The 27,308-nt window shown below is 34.8% G+C and overlaps 1 protein-coding gene across 2 annotated transcripts; it reads left to right on the top strand.

Moving 5' to 3' along the window:
- On the top strand, positions 1–23,718 carry LOC120354233 (CTD nuclear envelope phosphatase 1 homolog). Of its 2 annotated transcripts, none has more exons than XM_039441043.1 (5): positions 1–251; positions 1,111–1,177; positions 5,663–5,871; positions 12,651–12,882; positions 20,434–23,718. In XM_039441043.1, exons 1-5 carry the CDS (start codon positions 162–164, stop codon positions 20,577–20,579), a joined length of 744 nt encoding a protein of 247 aa, XP_039296977.1. In that variant the 5' UTR covers positions 1–161; the 3' UTR covers positions 20,580–23,718. The 2 variants fall into 2 exon arrangements, with proteins under 2 accessions (XP_039296977.1, XP_039296976.1); XM_039441042.1 differs by having other exon boundaries at positions 10–260.
- The last annotated feature ends 3,590 nt before the right edge of the window (positions 23,719–27,308 follow it).

Below are 27,308 nucleotides of genomic sequence, written 5' to 3'. Positions count from 1 at the left end.
GAATGTCGTCACCCTTGTATGGGTCGATGCTCGATCATGGCTGAAGGAAGGCTTGTAAATTTTGATGCGAGGATGTGAACAGAAAATTTGTTAATTTTATCAATTTGGCGTGCTTAATTTTAGTAAAAGTTGCATTGGAAAGTGTAGAAAAACGGCTACAAATGCTCAAACAATTGCAAATGGGTCTCCGGGCTTTTCTGTTGCTCGCCTCTAGAGTCTGGACGTGTGTTTGTTTTCTACTCAAAAAGCAGGTTAGAACTGTAAGTTGATAGATTTCGGTAATTTTATGCAAATTTCCACTACAAAATTCACGAATTTTGCACATTTACTAACTAATCCACCCTCTACTACCAGTTTCCCAAGCATTTAGCACCTAAAATTAAATCTACAGTTGAAATTTCGGCAGGGGGCATCTCAGATCTCACTCAAACCAAAACTAAACCCCATTTTAAAACTTTATTACTAATCCTGTACCATTCTCCAGAATTTTTAACGATACCATCAGTAATATCTTCTCAAAATCTACCAATTTTGTTTCTAAAAACTTGATTTAATTTAAAATTAACCCAAAAATCCTGGTTGAAATGTTAGGTTGTTAGATCGGCTTTGCATCCAGGATTGACCACTGGTTTAATATTGAATAATAGCTGTTGGTCAAATTATAATATTCAATTTTGCTTAATCTACATGACATTTTGGATACCTAATAATCTAGTTGATGGAAGGTTAGGAGTTTTATAGTTTTTAGGTTATGTTTGACTTGAGGCTGGCCATTCAAATAGGACAAGTTTGTCATTCATGTCGTTTCATCAGTGAAAGGCTCCCAAAAATGTTTTGAGGTTAGGTTTAGTCGTGAATAACATTAATGTGAACTGTTTTTTGCATTATTATGTATTTGATTTGTTATGTATTTGACGCCATCGATCCCATATTCTGAGTAAAGGATGCAGATTTAGGTATAAAGGTTTAAATAAATCATCTTTCCGTTCTATTCTAACATCAATGATGACCACTCCACCAGTGGTCACAAGTTGAAGGGAAAAATGGAGGAGTATATTTAAATAATTATGTAATAATTGTTATTAATTTTGTGTTTTGTTTCGGTTGCAGATCGTTCAACATGAGCCTGTCAAATATGAGTTGTATCCATTGTCTCCTCTCTCAAGGCATAGACTAAGTGAGTATTCAAATTCTATTATTTCTATTGAATTGGACTTCACCTAAGTACACATCTCAATATCATTCTCATACGTAATTGATTACATTGATAATGCCGTTCAGTTACAGTATCACCACAATATGATACAGTATCACCACAATATGATACAGTATCACCACAATATGATACAGTATCAACACAAAATTAATACTATACAATGAAGACACTATAGTGAGGTCCACGTTATAATGACAGTATTTGATCAACTTTGGTGTTACTATCCTTGTCTATTATTCGACAAAGCAGGTAGTACTATCCTTTTCTTGCTCCACAACGATGCCAAATCTGTTTTTGCGAGATAGAAAGATAATTAATCAAGCAGAAAATCGGCAATGCTGTTTTCTTATCTTAATCCACTGTCATTATAACTTGGATCTCACTATAGACTGTATCACTAAAATACAATACATTATCAACACAATATTATACAGTTTCATAAGATAGCAGAAGAATATGATATCCGTTGCTATAGGACGTTTATGTTCCAAATTTTTTCTCTGATTACTGTCGACTACTGTCTATTATTAGTGTGTTGTTGGGAGTGTAAGAGTGTAAGAAGGGCACAGTATGAGAGACTACCAGCGTCACATAGCTTCACCAAAAACAACTACTAGGACTATCGGCTTCAGTTAACACTCACATTTGCAACATAGACACCCTATACACTGTCTATTATTAGTGTGTTGTTGGGAGTGTAAGAGTGTAAGAAGGGCACAGTATGAGAGACTACCAGCGTCACATAGCTTCACCAAAAACAACTACTAGGACTATCGGCTTCAGTTAACACTCACATTTGCAACATAGACACCCTATACACTGTCTATATTAGTGTGTTGTTGGGAGTGTAAGAGTGTAAGAAGGGCACAGTATGAGAGACTACCAGCGTCACATAGCTTCACCAAAAACAACTACTAGGACTATCGGCTTCAGTTAACACTCACATTTGCAACATAGACACCCTATACACTGTCTATATTAGTGTGTTGTTGGGAGTGTGAGAGTGTAAGAAGGCACAGTATGAGAGACTACCAGCGTCACATAGCTTCACCAAAAACAACTACTAGGACTATCGGCTTCAGTTAACACTCACATTTGCAACATAGACACCCTATACACTGTCTATTATTAGTGTGTTGTTGGGAGTGTAAGGGTGTAAGAAGGGCACAGTATGAGAGACTACCAGAGTCACATAGCTTCACCAAAAACAACTACTAGGACTATCGGCTTCAGTTAACACTCACATTTGCAACATAGACACCCTATACACTGTCTATTATTAGGTGTTGTTGGGAGTGTAAGAGTGTAAGAAGGGCACAGTATGAGAGACTACCAGCGTCACATAGCTTCACCAAAAACAACTACTAGGACTATCGGCTTCAGTAACACTCACATTTGCAACATAGACACCCTATACACTGTCTATTATTAGTGTGTTGTTGGGAGTGTAAGAGTGTAAGAAGGGCACAGTATGAGAGACTACCAGCGTCACATAGCTTCACCAAAAACAACTACTAGGACTATCGGCTTCAGTTAACACTCACATTTGCAACATAGACACCCTATACACTGTCTATGATTAGTGTGTTGTTGGGAGTGTGAGAGTGTAAGAAGGGCACAGTATGAGAGACTACCAGCGTCACATAGCTTCACCAAAAACAACTACTAGGACTATCGGCTTCAGTTAACACTCACATTTGCAACATAGACACCCTATACACTGTCTATTATTAGTGTGTTGTTGGGAGTGTAAGAGTGTAAGAAGGGCACATTTTGAGAGACTACCAGCGTCACATAGCTTCACCAAAAACAACTACTAGGACTATCGGCTTCAGTTAACACTCACATTTGCAACATAGACACCCTATACACTGTCTATTATTAGTGTGTTGTTGGGAGTGTAAGAGTGTAAGAAGGGCACAGTATGAGAGACTACCAGCGTCACATAGCTTCACCAAAAACATCTACTAGGACTATCGGCTTCAGTTAACACTCACATTTGCAACATAACGGTCCTTTACCATGTCATATCACCGTAAATAATATAGTACCACCACAATAATTATGTTAAAGTATCATCTCAACTTGATACACAACACCATAATTTGATACAACACTTCCAAACTTTGAACGAATTCTACAAACCATAGCATATCTCCTTATGCTATCTTCTCTAACACCACACGAGACTCAGTATCAACACAATATGATACAGTACTATCACAACTTGATACACAACACCATAATTTGATATAAAACTTCCAAAATTTGAATGAATTCTACAAACCATGGTATATCTTCTAATGCTATCTTTACTCTATGGTATCACCGTAAATGATACACTATCACCACAAATGATACAGTATCATCTCAACTTGATACACAATACCATAATTTGATACAAAACTTCGAATGAATTCTAGAAACTACAGGTGGAAATTACTGAGATTTCAGTACTGATTACTGATTATCTCAGTGATTTTCATCTATAGACTGGCTGGCCGCTATGGCTTTGTATAAAATGAGCGCTGCTATCCAGAGATTGTGAGTTTGGTGTAAGGGTCAACATCCCTGACGGCAATTAGGAGGTACTGGGTTCGATTCCCGGGCTGACAAATAATTTTTGCCCTCAAATTTTAGCGCTCATCGAATTTCCATCTAGCTGTTTACCCTGTTGTCAATATTTGCAGTAGCAGAGGTCTTCGGGGTGATTTACAGCATTTAATTGGGATTTTCGTTTAATAATAATTATTATGAAAATAATTTTTGAATAGCTCATCGAATTTCCATCTAGCTGTTTACCCTGTTGTCAATATTTGCAGTAGCAGAAGTCTTCGGGGTGATTTACAGCATTTAATTGGGATTTTCGTTTAATAATAATTATTATGAAAATAATTTTTGAATAGCTCATCGAATTTCCATCTAGCTGTTCACCCTGTTGTCAATATTTGCAGTAGCAGAAGTCTTCGGGGTGATTTACAGCATTTGATTGGGATTTTCGTTTAATAATAATTATTATGAAAATAATTTTTGAATAGCTCATCGAATTTCCATCTAGCTGTTCACCCTGTTGTCAATATTTGCAGTAGCAGAAGTCTTCGGGGTGATTTACAGCATTTAATGGGATTTTCGTTTAATAATAATTATTATGAAAATAATTTTTGAATAGCTCATCGAATTTCCATCTAGCTGTTCACCCTGTTGTCAATATTGCAGTAGCAGAAGTCTTCGGGGTGATTTACAGCATTTGATTGGGATTTTCGTTTAATAATAATTATTATGAAAATAATTTTTGAATAGTAGCGCTCATCGAATTTCCATCTAGCTGTTCACCCTGTTGTCAATATTTGCAGTAGCAGAGGTCTTCGGGGTGATTTACAGCATTTGATTGGGATTTTCGTTTAATAATAATTATTATGAAAATAATTTTTGAATAGCTCATCGAATTTCCATCTAGCTGTTTACCTGTTGTCAATATTTGCAGTAGCAGAAGTCTTCGGGGTGAATTACAGCATTTAATTGGGATTTTCGTTTAATAATAATTATTATGAAAATAATTTTTGAATAGCTCATCGAATTTCCATCTAGCTGTTCACCCTGTTGTCAATATTTGCAGTAGCAGAAGTCTTCGGGGTGATTTACAGCATTTGATTGGGATTTTCGTTTAATAATAATTATTATGAAAATAATTTTTGAATAGTAGCGCTCATCGAATTTCCATCTAGCTGTTCACCCTGTTGTCAATATTGCAGTAGCAGAGGTCTTCGGGGTGATTTACAGCATTTGATTGGGATTTTCGTTTAATAATAATTATTATGAAAATAATTTTTGAATAGCTCATCGAATTTCCATCTAGCTGTTTACCCTGTTGTCAATATTTGCAGTAGCAGAAGTCTTCGGGGTGAATTACAGCATTTAATTGGGATTTTCGTTTAATAATAATTATTCATCAATTAGCATTTGATCAAATGCAACTTCCAATTTACTTCAATCTGTAGACTTCTATATAATCCTATACGTTTCATATCAGAGCCACTATTTCTGATAGGTGAACTCTCTCATATAATCCTACACGTTTCATATTAGAGCAACTATCGCTGATATGTGAATACTCCCACATAAAACAATGTGTTGAATTCCGTTGAGCAACTACCTCAACAGACTTTCAACAGACCCCTGCAAAGCACGGGTAACACTGATAATATTCCCGGGCTGACAAATAATTTTTGAATAGTAGCGCTCATCGAATTTCCATCTAGCTGTTTACCCTGTTGTTAATATTTGCAGTAGCAGAAGTCTTCGGGGTGAATTACAGCATTCAATTTGGATTTTCGTTTGATAATAATAATTAATGCTAAAAATCATGGCCCATCTTCTTATGCTATCTTTTCTCTATGATGTCGTTCACTGATGCAGTATGATCAATATTTGTTATCTGTTTCACAGACATAGTACGTCGCAAAGTGCTTGTTCTGGACCTGGACGAGACGCTGATCCATTCGACCAATGAGGGCATAATGCGTCAGAGCGCATCGCCCCTCTCCACTCGGCCACCGCAGCCGCCCGCCGATTTTGTGCTCAAGGTCACCATCGACCGGCACCCGGTCCGTTTCTTCGTTCACAAACGACCGCATGTCGACTTCTTCCTCGATATTGTGAGTATAATACCAACACATAAAATTGTTCGCTTAATATTATAGGATAAGGAAACGTTGCGAGGTTAGGAAAGGATTGCGCTATCTGCTTTGTGGAATGATAGACAAGGATAGCAACACCAATGTTAATCAAATACTGCACACATTATAACACATTATTGACCGGCACCCGGTCAGATTCTTCGTTCACAAACGACCGCATGTCGACTTCTTCCTCGACATTGTGAGTATAAACCCAACACAAGATTGCTCGCTTAATATTATAGGATAAGGAAACGTTGCGAGGTTAGGAAAGGATTGCGCTCTCTGGAGCCTGTTTCACAAAGGTACAAGTAGGTTACAAGTCTTGTTGCCAACCATGGTTTTGGAGAACAGCTGATTACAAGCGTTTCACACAAGCAGAATTGTAAACTTGTAGTTACAATGAATTTCTACAAGTTTACAAGTGATTTGCTTGTTACGAACAAGTGTTTCACAAAGATTTTCATTGTAGTCAACAATTTTTGTCGAAATTACTTGTTCGTAACTATGAAATTTCTAACGAAGTGGAAAGCTATGTAAAGGATTCACAAGTGATCATTAAAATGATTTTAAATATTCAATAAATATTTCTAATAATCAAAAATGACCTATATTCCTCTATAATTCATTATTTTGGAAATATATGCGTTAGGAAATTGAATTTAATAAATTTCCTAAATAGTTAATAATGTGTTACAGTATAATATATAGTATACATTATATATAGTACATATACTATAATATATATACAGAGTACATATACTGTGTAGGTTACAAATTCAGCAATCAATGAAGTAGACTGTACAAAAAACATTATATTGTTTTTAAATATTTTCAAAGTATTAATGAAAAGTATAAGTATTGCCAAATCAAATCAAATTTATTGCCAAAATCATATAAATAATTCACAAAACATGAAAACAAAATTCAGTTTCATACATTAGAAATTTACTAACAAAAATACAAAAGCTTTTATTGAAACTAAATAATAATAAAATATATAATATTGGCGTTGCAAGAAAAACAAAGTTTGTGCGCTAGCAACGAGCATTCAGTAAGCACTCCGATTTGAGAAAACCAGAAAAAAAGTAACTGTAGAAACAAAAAAAAAATTTAGCAAACACTTCAAACAAAAAATTAGCATACACTTTCAAAAAAGAAAAAACATGATAGTGGAGTAGTTCATAGTATAAACATAAACGTAAACAAAATATAATTCGTTGAACAAATATTCATTTTGATATAATTATCAAGAGTTTGAAATTAGTGCAGGACAACATTATATTAATTTTGGGTTCAGTTTGAGAGACAACTTCCAATAGTAAAGGGGGAAATAATTAATTTGAATCAGTGCAGGATAACATTATATAAATTGAATTTCGGTTGATAGAAAACTTTCAGATAGTAAAGGGTGAAATAATTTGAATAAAACATGATAATAAAGAGTTGATGAATGCCTAGAGTTGAAATAGTTTGACTACAACATTTTTCGGTCTTGATCCAGTTCTCAATTTTTGTTTTAAGTGCTTTAGAGAGTTTTATTTTTATAAAATGTTCTGGAATAATATTTATTAGTTTATTTACTATGTAGTTGAATTGTCTTCTGCATATAGGCCTAGTTAAGTCAGTTCGAGGAACAATATATCTGTTTGCAGATCTGAAAATATAATTAGTTTGATGCAGTGTAAAGATATCTGTATGATAGCTAATATATTTAATTAGATTTTTAATATATAGCTGTCTGACTGTCATAACTCCAAATTCCAGAAAGTAAAGTAACCTTTATAAAGGATGAATTATCATGAAAATAGGTTATGTTTACTATTGAAGTAATTGTAGACATGTAAAATTGTAAACTTGTAGATCATAAATGTTTGTGAAACGTGAGTACTTGTAAACTTGTAACTACAAGTACTTGTCCGTAACCATGGTTGGTAACAATACTTGTACCTTTGTGAAATAGGCCCCTGCTTTGTGCAATGATAGACAAGGATAGCAACACCAATATTGATCAAATACTGCACACATTATAACGTGGACCTCACTATAGAACAAGAACAACCACAACATGATACAGTATCAACACAATATGATACAGAGTCATCTCAACTTGATACACAACACTATGATTTGATACATTCGCTATCTGCTTTGTGGAATGATAGACAAGGATAGCAACACCAATGTGAATCAAATACTGCACACATTATAACGTGGACCTCACTATAGAACAAGAACAACCACAACATGATACAGTATCAACACAATATGATACTGAGTCATCTCAACTTGATACACAACACTATGATTTGATACATTCGCTATCTGCTTTGTGGAATGATAGTCAAAGATAGCAACACCAATGTTAATCAAATACTGCCATTATAACGTGGACCTCACTATAGAACAAGAACAACCACAACATGATACAATATCAACACAACATGATACAGTATCATCTCAAATTGTTACACAACACTATGATTTGATGCATTCGCTATCTGCTTTGTGTAATGATAGACAAGGATAGCAACACCAATGTTGATCAAATACTGCACACATTATAACGTGGACCTCACAAAGTGTGTCACCCCCAAACATGTAAGGCTCGCTTCACTCGTCAACAATTTGTACATCATGTAGAGTGCCTATTTACTTACCTCATAAATTATTCGTGTCAGAATCACTTCGAGATCTTGGATAGAGAACTCCCAGGTCGAAATGGCCAGGAATCCCTGTATGGACATAATAAAAATGACGAATACTAATTAGAAAACTCCATTTTTATAATTCAACTAGCCGTCAGGCTCGCTTCGCTCGCCATATCCGTCTAACCAGGGGGCTCCGCCCCCTGGACCCCCGACTGGTTCGTCCAAGAATGAGATTAGCAGGCTCGCCTGCATTTTTCATTTGAGCATTTTTATCATGTTAGGACGATCCAGTCGGGGGTCCAGACTAAACGTCTGGCTAAACGGATATGGCGAGCGAAGCGAGCCTGACGGCTAGTAATATAATATTCCCAGGGATAGCTCTGATTGAAGTAGCAGTGCCCAATCAATTTTTCCGCGATAAATGCATTTCAATCTTCAACTTGGTGCCAACCTAACAAAGTCAACTCAACTTAATGCCAACCTGACAAAATTATTAATTTAGTTACCAGTTAACAACTGTTTCGAAGAGGTACTCTTTCTAGATTATACTGTAGTTCTATATTAACATATGGTATGGACATTTTTCAATTATAATTAAGAGAATAAGAAGAATATACATGCTAAAAGAAGAACTTTAAACCCTTAAAAACCACCCTTAGAGTTGAAATATTGCCAAAAGATTTCTTAGTGCGCCTCTAAAGGGCCAATTGAACATACCTACCAAATTTGAACGTTTTTGGTCCGGTAGATTTTTAGTTCTGCGAGTGAGTGAGTGAGTCAGTCAGTGAGTGAGTGCCATTTCGCTTTTATATATATAGATAGTTTCATTTTTTTGAATTTATATCACTAATATTATTATTTTATAATTTTCTTCTTCAAAGGTCAATAATTATTATTCCCAAGCAACGTCTGTATTCTATTACTGTATATTATTGTAGTCTTTACAATGTCGACTATAGAAAATCAAATTCAAATTTATCTTATTTCATAAAATTAATACACAGTTCAATATTTATTTATTTCTACATTGATAGATACAATATAATTCTCAACTATGAATGATTGGGGATGGAACAACAGGCTTAAAGCCCAAAACTGTTCCTTTCCCAAATTTAGATAGAAATTGTCCAAAAATAGGTTACGATTTCACTTCTTGATTTTTGTCCAATTTTGAGTCCAAAATATTTATAAACTAGGAATTTAGAATTTAGGAAAGTTGAAAACCAAATTAAAAAAAGAATACTCCACTAAATCATCACTAATAACTGAAATATACAGGGTGATTCTAAATTATGGTAAAATAATTTAATACGTGATAGTAGAGGTAAAAATAAGAGAAAAAGTTCTTATAACATATAAACGGTTCATTAGCGAGCTATACAGGATGAAAGATTTCGCCCGGAATTCAGTTCCTCTGCTGAAATACACCGATGCTGAATTGTTTGGGGACTAGTTTTTGAAAAACTTATTCTGGATTCATATGGAAAATTGAATAAAACTAGTCTGGAAGCTGTAGTGTGAGTAGTTTTTGAGAAAAAAGTTGAAATATGCAAAAAATCTATGAGTAATTAGTTCTCTCCTCAAATTTTTGTGGTGTTGTGTACTACATAAGAATACATTTTATTTAAATTTTATTCAAATTTAGTTTACACAGCTTACATAATTATTTCAGAATTAAATTTTCTACAATTTTTATTGCGAAAAATTATTTGTTTACTGGTCATTAAAGAAGGTTATTGGGTAGTTGAGAAGTTGATATTGTGGTAATTATTCATATTGAATGAAAAAGACTAAGAAATTGTCAAAAAAACACTGATTTATTGATAATTAGAAAGACCGGTTTCGGTTATTACATCATTGTCAATCTCTGATAAACTAGCTTTTATAATTATCAATAAATCAGTGGTTTTTTGACAATTTCTTAGTCTTTTTCATTCAATATGAATAATTACCACAATATCAACTTCTCAACTGTGACCCCCAATAACCGTCTTTAATGACCTTTGAACAAATCATTTTTCGCAATAAAAATTGTAGAAAATTTAATTCTGAAATAATTATGTAAGCTGTGTAACTAAATTTGAATAAAATTTAAATAAAATGTATTCTTATGTAGTACATTACACCACAAAAATTTGAGTAGAGAACTAATAACTCATAGATTTTTTGCATATTTCAACTTTTTTCTCAAAAACTACTTACTCACACTACAGCTTCCAGACTAGTTTTATTCAATTTTTCAGATATTTTTCCATAAGAATCCAGCATAAGTTTTTCAAAAACTAGTCCCCAAACAATTCAGCATGGTGTATTTCACCAGAGGAACTGAATTCCGGGCAAAATCTTTCACCCTGTATAGCTCGCTAATGAAGCGTTTATGGATGTATGTTTATAAGAACTTTTTTTCTTATTTTTACCTCTACTATCACGTATTAAATTATTTTACAATGATTGAGAATCACCCTGTATATCACAATTAGTTCAATTTCGAATAAATCAACATGCACACTAATACCATAGAGAAACAATAGCGTAAGTAGATATCCCATGGTATAGGGCGTTTATGTCGCAGCTTTTACTGTTATCTCAAGCCGATTATTGTCGAATTTTACTGTTGTGACCGGGTAAGAGTGTATGAACGGCACAATATGAGAGACTACGAGCGTCATAAAGCTTCACAGGAAAGAACTACGTGGACTATCTTCTTGAGATAACAGTAAAAGTTGCGACATAAACGCCCTATACCATGGCATATCTACTTACGCTATTGTTTCTCTATGCTAATACTTTGTTGCCAATCACACTTGATAAGAATAAGAGTATTGTACAATGTAGACATTATAATGCTTATGATACTAAACATCTACAAAACTTGAAGAAGGGTCTACTTTTTGTATAATATTCATATTTATTAAGCATATGGTATTTTTGTCGAAATTAAGAAAGTTTCACACAATAAGTGCACGTGTCAAAGGTTGAAATGTACTGTATTGCCTGGGGACTGTCTACAGTGAAGGCGTTAGCCTCGCCCAGGTAGGCACGTCTCTCACATTCAAATATGATGTGGTGCACTGTCTGCTCCATCGCCCCACAGTCACTTAGTGGGGAGTCTACAAGTCCCCATTTAAAAAATGATGCATTACATCTCCCAATATATTACTTTTTACATTTCCTTACCGAAAAAAATCAAGGTACCCCAGTTTCCAAATTTCTATACGTTTCAAGGTCCCCTGAGTCCAAAAAACTGGTTTTTGGGAATTGGTCTGTATGTGTGTGTGTGTGTGTGTGTGTGTGTGTGTGTGTGTGTGTGTGTGTGTGTGTGTGTGTGTGTATGAGTGTATGTGCGTCTGTGTACACGATATCTCGTCTCCCAATCAACGGAATGAATTGAAATTTGGAACTTAAGGTCCTTCCACTATAAGGATCCGACACGAACAATTTCGATCAAATGCAATTCAAGATGGCGGCTAAAATTGCGAAAATGTTGTCAAAAACAGGGTTTTTCGTGATTTTCTCGGAAACGGCTCCAACGATTTTGATCAAATTCATACCTAAAATAGTCATCGATAAGCTCTATCAACTGCCACAAGTCCCATATCTGTAAAAATTTCAGGAGCTCCGCCCCATCAATGCAGATAGATTCCCAATTATCAGGCTTCAGATACAATTGAAACAAAAAAAATCAAGTGGAGTAGATTGAGCATGAGAATCTCTACAATTAATGTTCAGTAACATTTTCACCTAAAATTGAAAATAAGCTTTAAATTCTAGAAAATGTGATTATTCAATTGCAAATTATTGTTGATTCTATTAAATTATTCACTATGAAGAGATAGCAGACCTCATGTGTGTCTCCAGCGTTATTGCCCTGTCACCAGCTGGCTCAAATCTTTGAATAGTAGACTTGTGATGCGCGGGAACACTAGCGTCAGGTGATCAATTTTCATAACGGCAAGGAAAGTTGTGTGAGTGCGCCACACCAGATTTTTATATAGTGGATTCATGATTCTGTTTTTCTAGTTCCAAGTTCTCTTGAATTCAAGAAAACTTGAACAATGTAAACACCCCACTAGGTTTTGGAGCTTGAATATATGTTTCGGCACCCAGGTATCGCAGTGGTACGACCTGGTCGTGTTCACCGCCTCGATGGAGATCTACGGCGCGGCCGTGGCCGACCGACTGGACGCCGGTCGCGGCGTGTTGCGACGTCGCTACTACCGTCAACACTGCACCCCCGACGACCTCGGCTCCTACACCAAGGACCTGTCCGCCGTCACGCCCGACCTCACCAGTGTATTCATACTCGACAACTCGCCCGGCGCCTACAGGTCTTACCCAGGTCAGTAGATATTCTAAACTATAAATTTTAATGATATGCTTGTACAATTCATTCGAAGTTTTGTATCAAACTATGGTGTTGAGTATCAAGTTGAGATGATACTGTATCATATTAGCTCCGATACTGTATCACAGTAGCTCCGAAGCTTTCGCAGAAGTAAGACGTTTTGTTGTAGCTCTCTTATCGTAATTATTATCAGTGCGATGGAATAGTCGAGTTTTCATGCTGTGCCTCTGATTTTTATTCTGTTTGAACTGTCTGTGTTTTTAAACTACGTTCACAAAGAAATAGTGAATCTGACACTACACCTGTTAAAAGTAGTAATAATAATTATTCTGCAGCTTCGCAGCAACCTATTACAGCAGAAATTTTTGAAAAGTCGTTGTTAGATTTTAAAAATGATATCCTCGATAGTCAGTCAAAGCTTGAGACGTCGCTTCAGTCTTGTCTTGATAAACTAATGTCAAACTCTGAGATTCTTGCTAAACAGAGTGAAATAATTAAGAATCAAGAAAACATTATTTTATCTTTGCGAAAGGAGAATCTGATTCTAAGGGAGAGTGTTGATTTCTTGTCTGATAAATTCGACTCACTTGAACAATATGGCCGAAGAAACACTTTGGAGATTCATGGTGTGCCGGTGTCGCGTGATGAGAACGTTACAGATCTAGTGATAGCAACGTGTAAGGCCGTCGGAGTAAATATAGGCGCCGAGGCAATTGACTGTTGTCACAGATTGAAGATGGGATCTGGTCAACCGACTCCTGGTATAGTTGCGAAGTTTGTTCGTCGTGACGTTGCGGATAGGGTGATCACCGGCAAAAAATCAGTTAAGAAACTTTCTACTCGTCATGTGGGGTTACCGTGTGATGATCAGCCTGTTTACGTCAACGTATCATTGACCGCTAAGCGAAGGAGAATTCTGAATATGGCTAAAAAACATCAAAGGGAACGCGACTTCAAGTATGTATGGGTTGACCGAACAGGGAGTGTGAGGATTCGCCCTGTACATAATGGGCAGGTTTTTGTTATTAATACTGAAAAGGAACTTGAGAACTTCATAAATGGATGAGATAAATAAGATTCATTGATTGCAATCGAGTGTTTTTTTTTCCTTTTTATTAGTATAAGTCAAATCAAATCAAGTTTCATATCATATAAGTTTTGTTCTTTGTTATTTCTTTTTATCAAGTGCTCATTTTTCGCTTAATTATTGTTTTTCTTTTTTACACAGTAATATTTATCTTGTTATATTTCAAAGATGTATTTCACTTGTTTTGTACTCACCTTAGCTTCACTATTTAAAGGGAAATAATTTTGTTTTTCTCTGATTGAGGGAGGAGAGAGTGTTCAGCATTAACTTAACGTATTAGCGTTTTTCTTCTTCACTCTAAGTCTAATTGGCCTTATGCTGACTATTCTAAATGATTCAGTGAAGATGATTATCGAGAAATGATTATTTTATCAGTGGTAACGGGAACAGCAGATACTATCTGTTGAAAATTTTAATTTTATAGTAAGCTCAAAGTTGTAACTGTGTTGAGCTTTTTGCAAGCTGATTCTGCTCACCATAGTCTTCCATTATCATTGTTATCTTTCTCTCTTGTTTTTGTCATTTGGTGCGCATTATTGATTTCTATTACTACTTGGCATCACGCTTCGGTATGAAGTATGTCACTATACTTCTATCTCGTCGGCTATATTTTGGCTGTTTTGCTGCCATCTCCCCTCTCAATCAACCGGTTTCTCTCTTGATTTTCTCCTTTGTTTTTTTTTCTCTTAAATATCCTCTTAAAATTATTGGTTCATGATTATTGGCCTGAATTTCAATTCAGATTAATTTTTATGATTTTAATTTGAGAGTAGTAATTTTTTTTTTTTTTTATAAACTCTTTTTCATGACTAAGTTCCTGCTATAGTACGATCTGCAATTATTTATTAAAATACTAATATGACTTAAAGAATGCATAACTTATTTTGTTCTTATTATCACAGATATTGATCCATCAGTTTGTTTTCTGCCAGAGGCGTGGCGTGAATATGAATATATTCTTTTTTATCTTAAAATCTTCATTCTCACTCTGAGAATTTCAATCTCTTTCTGTATCTCATGCTTATCGATAACAGTATTATATAAAGATAGACCCACCTTTTTAATCATTACTGGGAGTTTACACTTTTTATTTGTTCTACCTGCTTTTTTGTCTCTTCACTCATCTTAATTTCTTTAAAATTCTGTTTAAGAGTTATTTGAATATTGCTTGTTTATATTGAGTTATATAAATATATATATATATTTTTTTTCTCTCTTTTATTTGTGTAGGCTGCTGGTGGTCGATTATGATGGCTTCTAGGGAATTGAGTGTGTATTATCAGAATGTGAGAGGTTTAAGAACCAAAACCCATGTATTATTGAATTCTTTACTTGCTTCTGAGTATGACGTGATCTTGCTGACTGAGACATGGCTAAATTCCGGTTTTTCTGACAATGAGATCTTTGATGAAAGATATGTCGTCTATCGCCGGGATCGACCCGGAAGTGACTCCTGTCGCGGAGGGGGTGTCTTAATAGCGGTGCGTAGGCAGATCCAATCTGAGGAGTGTGTTTTGATTAATTCATCTTTTGATTGTCGTAGTTTTGAGAGTTTAATGATAAAAGTATTTGATAGGGATGGTCCTCTATATGTTAATGTTGTTTATTTTCTCAACTCCGCCAATTCTGATCATTATAATAGGTATTTCGATTGTATTGAGGGTTATGTCAATGTGATAGGTGATAGATTGCTTGTTGCAGGTGACTTTAATTTACCTGAAGTGATAGACTGTAATTATGATCTTCTTAATGGTTCTGTGACCGCTAAAAGGTTAGGGAATTTTCTAAATTTTTATGATTTGAAATCTATAAATAGTATTCAAAACTCTAATTTTCGTACACTTGATTTAGTCCTCTGTAGTTTACCCGTCGTAACCCTAGAGCACGAACCCAATCCGCTGGTACCAGAGGATATTGAACATCATCCAGCTCTTAATATAAACTTGCTGAGTGATATTGCCGTGAAAAGACGATCACTCAATAATGCTCCTCCCGTCTTTGATTTCCGTAGAGCAGATTATTTTGCTTTATATAACATGCTTAAAGATTACGACTGGAGTGGCTTGTACGGAATTGATGAAGTTGATGCGGCTGTTGACTGCTTCTACAGTGTAATCTATGAATGTTTTAATGCCACGATTCCTCTTAAATCAATTCCACGTGAACGGTCCAAGTACCCGCCTTGGTTCACTCGCCAAATCATTGAAATGGTGAAGAGGAAGAACAAATGTGCGCGTAAAAAACGGTCTTCAGTTGGTTACATGGATGAATTTCTAAGACTGAGAAGAGAGCTGAAATCTCTTATTTCAGAGGCCTATCGGAATTATGTTATCAAGGTAGAATCGGATCTAGGATACAATTCAAAAAATTTTTGGAAGTTTGTTAATAATAAACACAAGTCTAATGGCTTTTGTGAGAGGATGTCACTGCATGATGAAAATTTTGTTGGGGATGATATTCCTTCAGGATTCGCTAAATACTTTGGTTCTGTTTTTTCACCGGTCACGTCCTGCTATGATAAGGGTGAATCGCTTGATTTTGTTCATAATATTACAAGTGGTACCTTGGAAATATCGTCAATATCAGAGGATAGAATCAAGTCAGCAATTGATAGATTGAAGCCGAGGGTGGCTCCTGGGCCTGATGGTGTTCCTGCCTTCATTGTCAAGGGTTGTTGGGAGCTACTAATTGGGCCTTTGAAGTTCATCTTTGACTTGTCACTGAAAACTGGAGTATTTCCGAGCAGATGGAAGATCTCGAAGATAGTCCCTATATTCAAATCCGGTAGGAGAGATGAGATCATGAACTATAGACCAATAAGTATATTGTCAGTCTTTGCCAAAGTTTTTGAAAGATCACTTTATGATAGGATTCTTTGGTATTCACGCCCTATAATGTCTGAAAATCAGCACGGTTTTCTTCCTGGAAGATCAGTTGTAACAAATTTGTTGGAGTTCACAGTATCTGTCTCTAATGTGCTGGATGCTGGTGGGGAGGTTGATGTTATCTATACAGACTTTAGTAAAGCCTTTGATCGTGTCAATCACGGTGTATTATTGAAGAGACTATCTCAGCTAGGCTTCAGCACTGCATTAATTGAATTCTTCAGAAGTTATCTGTTTCAAAGAGAGAATTTTGTATCTGTGCAGGGAAGCATTTCTTGTGCTTACTTCAGTACATCTGGTGTTCCTCAGGGCAGCAATTTGGGACCCCTTTTGTTTCTGCTACTGATTAATGAGCTACCCCTCCAGATACCCAACTCCAGATGTTTGATTTTTGCAGATGATATGAAAATCTTCAGAGAGGTGAGAGGCTTGGACGATTGTTATTCCTTGCAGGCTGACATTGACAGGGTTGCATTGTGGTGCCATGAGAATAAACTTGAAATGAATGTTAAAAAGTGCAAATGTATGACCATCTCTAGGAAAGCTAATCCAATTTGTCATTCCTACTTGATTGAGGGTGTTTGCTTGGAAAGGGTTACAGTGTGCAGGGATCTGGGCGTTGTTTTCAGTAGTGCACTGTCCTTCTCAGCACATGTTGACCACGTCATAAGCAGGGCAAACAGGCTCTTGGGCTTTGTCCTGAGAAACTCTGCTAGTTTTAATAATGTTAATACTGTGATAACCCTGTATCAATCTCTGGTCAGGAGTGCTCTCGAGTATGCATCCATTGTTTGGAGTCCTTCCACTCATCTGGATGCATTGAGAATCGAGCGGGTGCAGAATAAGCTTCTCCGCTTCCTTTTCTACATGAAATTCGGAAGAGCATGTCCTCTGGGTTTTCCCTCTGGACGTTTGAGGTGCCTTTTCAATTTAGACTCTTTGGGAACTAGGCGTGACAGGTTCTCGTTGCTTTTTGTTTTGTCACTGTTAAGGGGTACTGTCGATTCACCTAGTCTCCTCACAAGGATTGGTTTTCAGGTGCCCTCCTTCAATGTAAGAAGAGTTAGGACCTTTCATGTCCCAAGGTCAAGAACTTTGCATAATTATTGCTCTCCATTAAACAGAGCACTGAGGCTTTTCAATGATTTTTGTGATGGAGTTGATGTACATGGTCCTGCCAGTGAGGCTAGAAGGCGAATCATTGACGCTATTGTTCACTGAATACATCAATCTCAGTCTTTGGGATAAAGTCAGTTGCTCTGATGCTCTCTCTTATTTTTGGAAATATATTTTCCCATTATTTCCCCCCGTATTATAGGTAAAGAAGGTAAATTCCCCCATGCCTATTATTAACCAAGCCTATTATTATAGATATATAGTTACTATAGTATAACTCACTTACATTTTCTTTTGTTTTTTCTCTCTGAAGCATGCATTGTAAATTATTTTTGCAAATGAATCTGTTGTTCAATAATACTTGTCTCTCTTTCAAACTAGTAATTCTTAGATTAGTCTCACATTATTCTAATTTTTTCAAATTTACATGATTATGTATGTAACACTTATATTTTATTTAGTATGGCTTGACTTGTTAACCTCAATATTTTCTCTTCTTTGCTTCATAATAATGTTTTCCAATTTATTTATCCGTAGCTTTAAATTACATTTAACATAATTCAATTTTTGTATTATTATTAGTTATTTTTATTTTAATCAATCTCTACTTTCACATGCTTACCATTCACCATGCTTATATTTATACCATGTTATTTATACCTAATTGCTACACAGCACACACTGTATGAATTTGGTATCATAATATCATCTTCCGTATGTTTAAATGTTTAAATGTTGCGCATTTACGGCGAAACGCGGTAATAGATTGTCATGAAATTCAAATCCTGTATGATTTCGTGTCGGCAAAATATCGGTGTGAAAACGGCTGATGGCTGTTTGGATTGGTGTATCAACATCAATGCTAACATCAAAAGCTAATCTCCTTCAAGACATACTGGCAACAGGTCAGCCCGAGTTCAAAGCAGAGAAAGGGCGAGAGACAATAACTATGATATTTTAGCTATTTCATGCGTTATTTCTTGCAATCAATAGTTCATTTAATAGTGCATACAAATTGCATTCAATGAGGCATGCAATAGTCCGCTCGACAGCTGATTGACCGAGCGAAGTGATGTCTAATATTCAAGTCGACGGTTTAGCATTTCTCTTAATGTTTAAATGGTTGAATGTTTAAATGTTGCGCATTTACGGCGAAACGCGGTAATAGATTGTCATGAAATTTGACAGGTATGTTCCTTTTTCAATTGCGCGTCGACGTGGACGTATATACAAGGTTTTTGGAAATTTTGCATTTCAAGGATAATATGAAAGGAAAAATGAGCCTCCTTCATACGCCAATATTAGAGTAAAAATCAGACTATAGGATTATTCATCATATATCAGCTGACAAGTGATTACACAGATGCGTGGAGAAGCCAGTCTATTGCTGTATTTCCATAAGGTCTATAGTTTCACTCAGGTACTTGTGGATGAGAATACTGCGTGAGCTCTACTGTTCACAGAACTACTAGTATGATTGGGAGAAGACAGTTTTGTGTTACAAATAAAAGTTTCAAAAAAGAATGAGGTTAAGATTTCCTTTTCACTTCAAAAAGTCCAATTTCCACTTCAAAACTAATGACTAAACTAAAAATTTTAATGATATGTTTGTACAATTCATTCGAAGCTTTGTATCAAATTATGGTGTTGAGATGATACTTTATCATTATTGGTGATATGCCATGGTAAAGGACCGTTATGTTGCAAATGTGAGTGTTAACTAAAGCCGATAGTCCTAGTAGTTATTTGGTTTTAAAACATCTAAATTAATTAATCCATTTATGAAAATTACCTAAGGACTGAAAATTTTGTGAAGTGAACACAACTACAAGAGTTAACCTATTTGGGACTATGTGTAACCTTATCTAAATTTGGGAGAGGAATAGCACAAGTTTACCTTATTTTTCTCTCCCTTATCATGTACTTATTGTATGAATCAATAAAGAACTAGTAGTTCTGTGAACAGTAGACCTTACGCAGTATTCTCATCCACAAGTACCTGATTGAAACTATAGACCTTATGGAAACACAGCAATAGACTGGCTTCTCCACGCATCTGTGTAATCACTTGTCAGCTGATTTATGATGAATAATTCTAAAGTCTGATTTTTACTCTAATATTGGCTTATGAAGGAGGCTCCTTTTTCCTTTTATATTATCCTTGAAATGCAAAATTTCTAAAAACCTTGTATATACGTCGACGCGCAATTATAAAAGGAACATACCTGTCAAATTTCATGAAAATCTATTACCACGTTTCGCCGTAAATGCGCAACATAAAAACATTTAAACATTCAACCGTCGACTTGAATCTTAGACCTCACTTCGTTTGGTCAATCATGTACTTATTGTATGAATCAATGAAGAATAAAGAATGTGTGTTTTTATTTCATTTAATTTGGATTCTCGTTTAATAATAATTATTAATTAATTGAATGTTTGTTTTGTTGTGGACAGACAACGCAATTCCAATCAAGTCGTGGTTCAACGACCCGATGGACACGGCTCTACTCAACCTGCTGCCTGTGTTGGACGCCCTCAGGTTCGCCCAGGATGTGCGCAGTGTGCTCAGCCGAAACCTGCACCTGCACCGGCTCTGGTGAGTCAGGGCTGCATCATCACCCTCGTCGCCACATCTTCATAGACACCTCATCCGCCGTCGGCACCGCAAACGGACTCCCAACAGGATACAGAGTGGGTCTGGTAGAGATACACAACACAAACTGGATCCTAACCCAATACACCGTGATTTTGGTAGCAATCCTCAACACAAGCCGAATCCTAACCCAATACCCAGTGATTTTGGTAGCGATCCACTATCTTTAAATACCAGTTGTAGATGTGACCTTGATGACAGATTCAACAACAAATTCAACCTATACAAATTTTTGAAGGGGAATCCTAACCCAATACACCGTGATTTTGGTAGCGATCCTCAACACAAGTCGAATCCTAACCCAATACCCAGTGATTTTGGTAGCGATCCACTATCTGTAAATACTAGTTGTAGATGTGACCTTGATGACAGATTCAACAAAAAATTCAACTTATACAAATTTCTGAAGGGCGATCTGATACTTCCAATGCAAAGCTGTTTTGATCCCAAACATATTCAGTGCAAATGTTTCAAGTCAGATTTAATTCCAAAGCAGAATCCAATGCCGATAAAAACTTGTTCTGATTGTGAATGTTACAACCTTGAACTCCACAAACATAACCTTGAATTTAGGGAGCAATTTAACCTCAAACCCAGTGTGAAACTTGGGTTGCATAACCTCAAACGTCAGGAAACGAATTGCTCGAAACATGTGTGTAGGTTTCACAAACATAAGTGTCAGGAGAAACATATAAAAAAGTTTCAAGAGAATAATCTTGAAATTCAGGATGTAGGGGAAGATAACTTTGATCAGGAAAACAGTCGTAACCAAAATCTGGAACAACATAACTTAAATTTCGAGAACAAACATAACCTCAATCTTGAGCGACATAACCTAAATTTCGAACAAAAACATAACCTCAAACGTACAAAGTGTGGGGAACGGTTCTACTCTTTGAATGCACTGCTGCTGTTGAACTGTGGAACGCAGCAGATGGAAATTGGAGGAACGGAACGGAATAAGGAACAACATCCGGGGAAAGAATTTGAATGAGGAAGTTTGGAATTGAGGACAGAAAGTGATCCTTTACACTACATTTCACAGTAGAAGAACATAAAGTATTCCTTTACAATTAACACTTTCCTTTACAATGGAAAATTTGTGGAACTGAGGAATAGGTGTTACTTTACAGTAAGTGATTGAGAATATTGGAAATGACAGTTGAAAATATAGCAGATTGACTCAAATTAATGGCTGGTTTTCTATCATTTTCTGTAATTTACTAAATCTCTCATTTTTCAATTTGACCGTTCGACAGGGAATTTTTTTGCGGAAATGTAGTGGATTTTTTGGCGTAATATGGGAATCTTTTTTGTCTACTAATAAGTAGTAGGCTTCAAATTTATCTGACTACCACTTTTTTGTAATTTACTAAATCTCTAATTTTTCAATTTGACCGTTCGACAGGGAATTTTTTTGCGGAAATGTAGTGGATCTTTTGGCGTAATATGGGAATCTTTTTTGTCTACTAATAAGTAGTAGGCTTCAAATTTATCTGACTACCACTTTTTTGTAATTTACTAAATCTCTAATTTTTCAATTTCATCAACAGGGAATTTTTTGCGGAAATGTAGTGGATGTTTCGGCGTAATATGGGAATCTTTTTTGTCTACTAATAAGTAGTAGGCTTCAAATTTATCTGACTACCACTTTTTTGTAATTTACTAAATCTCTAATTTTTCAATTTGACCGTTCGACAGGGAATTTTTTGCGGAAATGTAGTGGATCTTTTGGCGTAATATGGGAATCTTTTTTGTCTACTAATAAGTAGTAGGCTTCAAATTTATCTGACTACCACAAATAATTGAAAAAAAAACCAAATTAATACGATAATAGTAGACATGTTTATTGAAAGTTTATATCCAATAATCTGAGGCCCAGTTGCACAACAGCCGGTTAAATTTCAAGCCTGATTAATTCCACGAGAACAAATCAGAGAAGGCGCTTTTGAAAGTACGGCTTCTCTGATTGGTTCTCTTGGAATTGATCACGGTTAAAATTTAACCGGCTGTTGTGCAATCAGCACTAAGACTTGTAGAAAATTTTAGGGAATACTTGTTGAAGGTCATGGGGATAGAGTGCACTGTTCGTGCTTCCGCTCTTCTTCTTCTTCTTCCTCCTCCTCTTTTTCTCTTTCTTTCTCTCTATCTTCTATTCTCAACCAACCTCACTTGATGACGATGTTGCATTTAACAAGTTTCTTTTATTTTTCAAAACTTTCCATTTCAAACAAGCCACAATAACTGATGATGGAAGTGTAATTTTTAAAAGTGAAAAAATAGTTGGGACAATTTTGCGGCGAATTTTTAAAAGAATTATCAATTCTAGCGCAACAGCTACAGTGAGATATACTTCAAACTGTGTAAGCGTTCCTTATGAATAACATTAACCAGCTTACAATTGAAGAATTGCTCACAGTTTCAAGTGAATATACACTCACTATATATTATAAATTATAGTCGATATGTGGTTGTTGACTCTGTATATATACAGTAATGATAGAGAAATAGTTTGGTATAGTTAAATTTGTAATGTTCTTTTCAGCAATTCGAAACATTGTTAATAAAATGTATAGTGCAGGTTGCACAAACGCCGATTAAATTTTAATCTTGATTAATTCCATCTGAGAAACAGTCTTATCAAAAAGACCTTCTCTGATTGGTTCTTGTGAAATTAATCACGGTTAAAATTTAACCGGCTTTTGTGCAGCCAGGCCTTAGTGTTGAATATTGTTAGTATAATAGTTAATACAAGTAGAGATTGAAGTGATGAAAAATTTGAATTCTGTTTTTGTCCTAGTAGAATTAAATGAGAAATTTGAATTATTGTTTCCTAGTAAATGGTTTGTGGTAGGTATCCGATTTTTTCGGAGTAATATTTCGACAATTTTTGTGGTCGTTTCACGAATTACTTATGTAAATTTAGTGCACTATTGAAATTTGACTAATTTTGAAGGCATTGTACAAAATTTTCCTTGAAATTGACTAACTTTGTTGGTATCTTACAAAATTTGGTGCAATTTCTCTACAATTTTTTGTAGGAATCCCCTACAATTTGAGAGTGGGAGGTGTATGAAGACTTCAAGTTTACGTTTTTCTTCAAATTTAAGTAAATTTTAACAATTTTGTTGTGTTTGAGAGTGGGATTCACCTCAAATTGTCAATATTTCCCTTCAAACAACAACATAGTTTCTTATTTAACTAATGCTGACAGCCATCTACTTACTAAAACTACTTAACATCTGTGGTATCACAATTTTTCTTTCCCCGGTTTTTGTCAAAATGTGACTCATTTTTACAGAAATCTAACATTTTCTGTTCAAATTTTTTGCTGGGTTTATTGGTACATATCTAGAGATCGTGAAAAAAGGTGTTCTGAAGCAAAACTTGTTATTAAATTACCCCCAACTTCTGTCGAAATAAGATATAAAACAGGTTGAGTTCAAATCTCTGCTAAAACGTTTCTAGTAAAATTCATTCAATAAGATCTCTTGATAAAATTCATGAAGAGCTCCGACCCTAAACCAAAATTTGATCACTTTAAATGATAAAGACTATGAAATTGTCAAAAAACCACAGATTTATTGATACTTAGAAAGACCGGTTTCGGTTATTACACCATTGTCATCAATCTCTGATAAACTGATACTTCTACCGGTCTTTCTAAGTATCAATAAATCTGTGGTTTTTTGACAATTTCATAGTCTTTATCATTTAATATGAATAATTACCTCAATACCAACTTCTCAACTACACAAAAAGTGAAAATTTAATCAGATTGACAATGGTGTAATAACAGAAACCGGTCTTTCTAAGTATCAATAAATCTGTGGTTTTTTGACAATTTCATAGTCTTTTTCATTTAATATGAATAATTACCACAATATCAACTTCTCAACTACACAAAAAGTGAAAATTTAATCAACATTATTCTGTTGAATTGATTGTGTTTTAATTATTTATTTATTATATCTTCTAGACTCGGTGATTTGTGATTATTATTATTAATCAATTAATCTTGATTTTATTTTTAAATGGAATATGAAACAGGTTAACCTAAGGTCACTCATATCACTTCTGAAGCGGCCATCGTTTAGTTTCATGTCTTAACAAAAAAGGTTAAGTTCAAATCTATGCTAAATATACTGAAAATTCATGAAAAATTCTCACCCTCAGCCAAAATTGAATCAACATGATTGAGTTATTTATTATATCTTCTAGACTCGGTGATTTGTGATTATTATTAAGTGATAATTTCAATCTATCTTGATTTTATTTAGTTTTTAATTCTAGTTTTATTATTTATAATAATATTATTTCACACTGTATTTATTCTAGATTGTTAGTTTTGGTTGTCATTGATGAGGAAAGCCAACAATTTAAAGTGAATAATAAATTATATAAATAATTTATGGTGATTACGTTAATAAATAATTTGCGGTGATTAAAATTGTAATATTAAATTACGATAATTGATAAATCAATTGTGTAAATATTAAAACAACAACATACAGTCTTCTACTACAGGTGTTTTACATTATTACAAATTATTATTATTGTATAATAGGTACGTTTTAGTATTTAATATAAAGTTGGACAGTTTTTTAGGTGGGATATTGTTTTTGTGTAAACTAGTTCTTCGTAAATTTTGGAAAACTTTAGTGAAATTCACTTTGAACGGTTTCCATTGGTTGAATTGGAAGCTATAGTGAGGTCCACGTTATAAAGTCAGCTCCTGATGAACATTGGTGTTGCTATCCTTGTCTATCATTCGCCACAGCAGATAGCTGTATCCTTTACCAACTCCCCACTGTTCCCAGATCATACTACAACAATGTAGACAATTCTACAAAATATTCAATCTCAATGAAGATTCATTGGAAAAAATATAATTTCTTGGCAAATAAAATGGAATTTATTATTCTCAACAAGAATGTACAGTTGATATTACATCAGATATACCGGTATCAGTTATACTCTATAGAATCGGCAATGCAGCTCTCCTATCTTTCTACACTGCCATTATAACGTGGACCTCACTAAGGAATGTGGACAGTTTGAAGTGAATAAGAAAGACACAAAATTAAAGCAGAATAATATACACTCACACACAAGAACAAGAAAAAAAATTAAATGAAAATAGTAGGCTTTAATTTTAGATAATAGATAAACTCATTATGATATGTGTACAAATATACTGTGTACTCAAAGTGCCGGTTGCACGTATGTCGGTTAAATTTTAATCATGATTAATTCCACGAGAACCAATCAGAGAAGCCGTCTTTCCAAAAAAAACCTTCTCTGATTAGTTCTTGTGAAATTAATCACGCTTAAAATTTGACCGACTTTTGTGCAACCGGGCCAAAGAAGTACAAAAATACTTTAATTTTGACCGTTATTATATATGTGAGACAAAAAAAAAACATGTGAAATTGTAAAAAAGTCATTGTAAATAGTTTTTTTGATTGATCAAGAATTTTGATGTAGTTTTAAAATGTTTTCGATTGTATTGTGAGAGAGATCAACTGTGTCTGCATCAGTTGAATTTAGAGCATTGATGTCATTAATAAGGAAAGCTCTGACAGATTAAAATGAATCTGCTACTAAACTGTGAACATCTACATCTACATCTATAATATAATAATGGAACTGGCTTATACACGTTGGGGATAGGAAATTCACGAATGACGTATCATCACGTCTCAACTACTCAACTCATTAACTTGAAACTCTGCGTATAGATTCTTAATTCACCGAGGATGGTTATAGGCCTACTTTAAATTCACCAAGATTTCAGTTTGTCAAGTTTTTGATTAGACCCTTGTGAAGCACGGGTTACCTGCTAGTTCCTTATTAAAACATAAAATGCTTCCTATTCTGCTGATGCCCACAGTTTGAAATAAATCTCACTATCTAGAGAACACTGTGTAAATATTATTATTATATATTATTCCAATTACTATTGTAATATTATTCTCGTAATTCGCTCGATTGTTGAAGAAAACATAAAATGCTGATTATTAATAAATATATTGGTATATTTATTATTTTGAACGATAGACAACTTTGATTATAAAATTTGATGACAAATTAAACTGTATTTTATCTTTTGTGTGCAGAATATTTGTGTAAATTGCATGATGATGGATATTTATTGATTAAACATTTCTTTTGTAATATTATTCTATTGCCAAAAATATTTGTGTGTTGAAAGTGATGCCGAATCGTAACCTCTATGGAGTAAATAAATAAATATAGAGGTTTATTTCAAACTGTGTTATTCATACAAGGGCCTGGTTGCACAAAAGCCAGTTAAATTTCAACTGTGATTAATTCCACAACAACCAATCAGAGAAGGCATTCTTGAAAAGATGGCTTCTCTGATTGGTTCTCGTGGAATTAATCACAGTTAAAATTTGAACTGGCTTTTGTGCAACCGACACAGGGACTTTCAACAGTTTGAACTAAATTCACACTATAAATTAATATTTCTGAGTTGATATATGTTGATATTAAATATTGTAATACAAATAGTATCCCTGTATCTCATACCACAATTTCTGTATCTCATCATTTTGTTGATAGGGTCTTTGAAAATAGAGTCGATTTTTGTTTGAAATTGTGTTCCAACTATTTCAGTATAGGCACACTATTTTAGAAAAATGTAAAAATGAAT

This window comes from Nilaparvata lugens, chromosome 14 (assembly GCF_014356525.2).
Source record: "Nilaparvata lugens isolate BPH chromosome 14, ASM1435652v1, whole genome shotgun sequence".
In the NCBI taxonomy this organism is placed as follows: Eukaryota; Metazoa; Arthropoda; class Insecta; order Hemiptera; family Delphacidae; genus Nilaparvata; species Nilaparvata lugens.
This window is presented reverse-complemented; position numbering and strand designations above follow the sequence as displayed.

Excerpts from the sequence above, each read along its gene's own strand:
- LOC120354233 (XM_039441042.1), top strand. The coding sequence starts at position 162 with ATGCTCAAACAATTGCAAATGGGTCTCCGGGCTTTTCTGTTGCTCGCC. Across the intron at positions 261-1,110 it reads TCAAAAAGCAGGTTAGAACT|ATCGTTCAACATGAGCCTGT; the intron begins GTAAGTTGATAG and ends TTTCGGTTGCAG. Across the intron at positions 5,872-12,650 it reads TCGACTTCTTCCTCGATATT|GTATCGCAGTGGTACGACCT; the intron begins GTGAGTATAATA and ends TTCGGCACCCAG.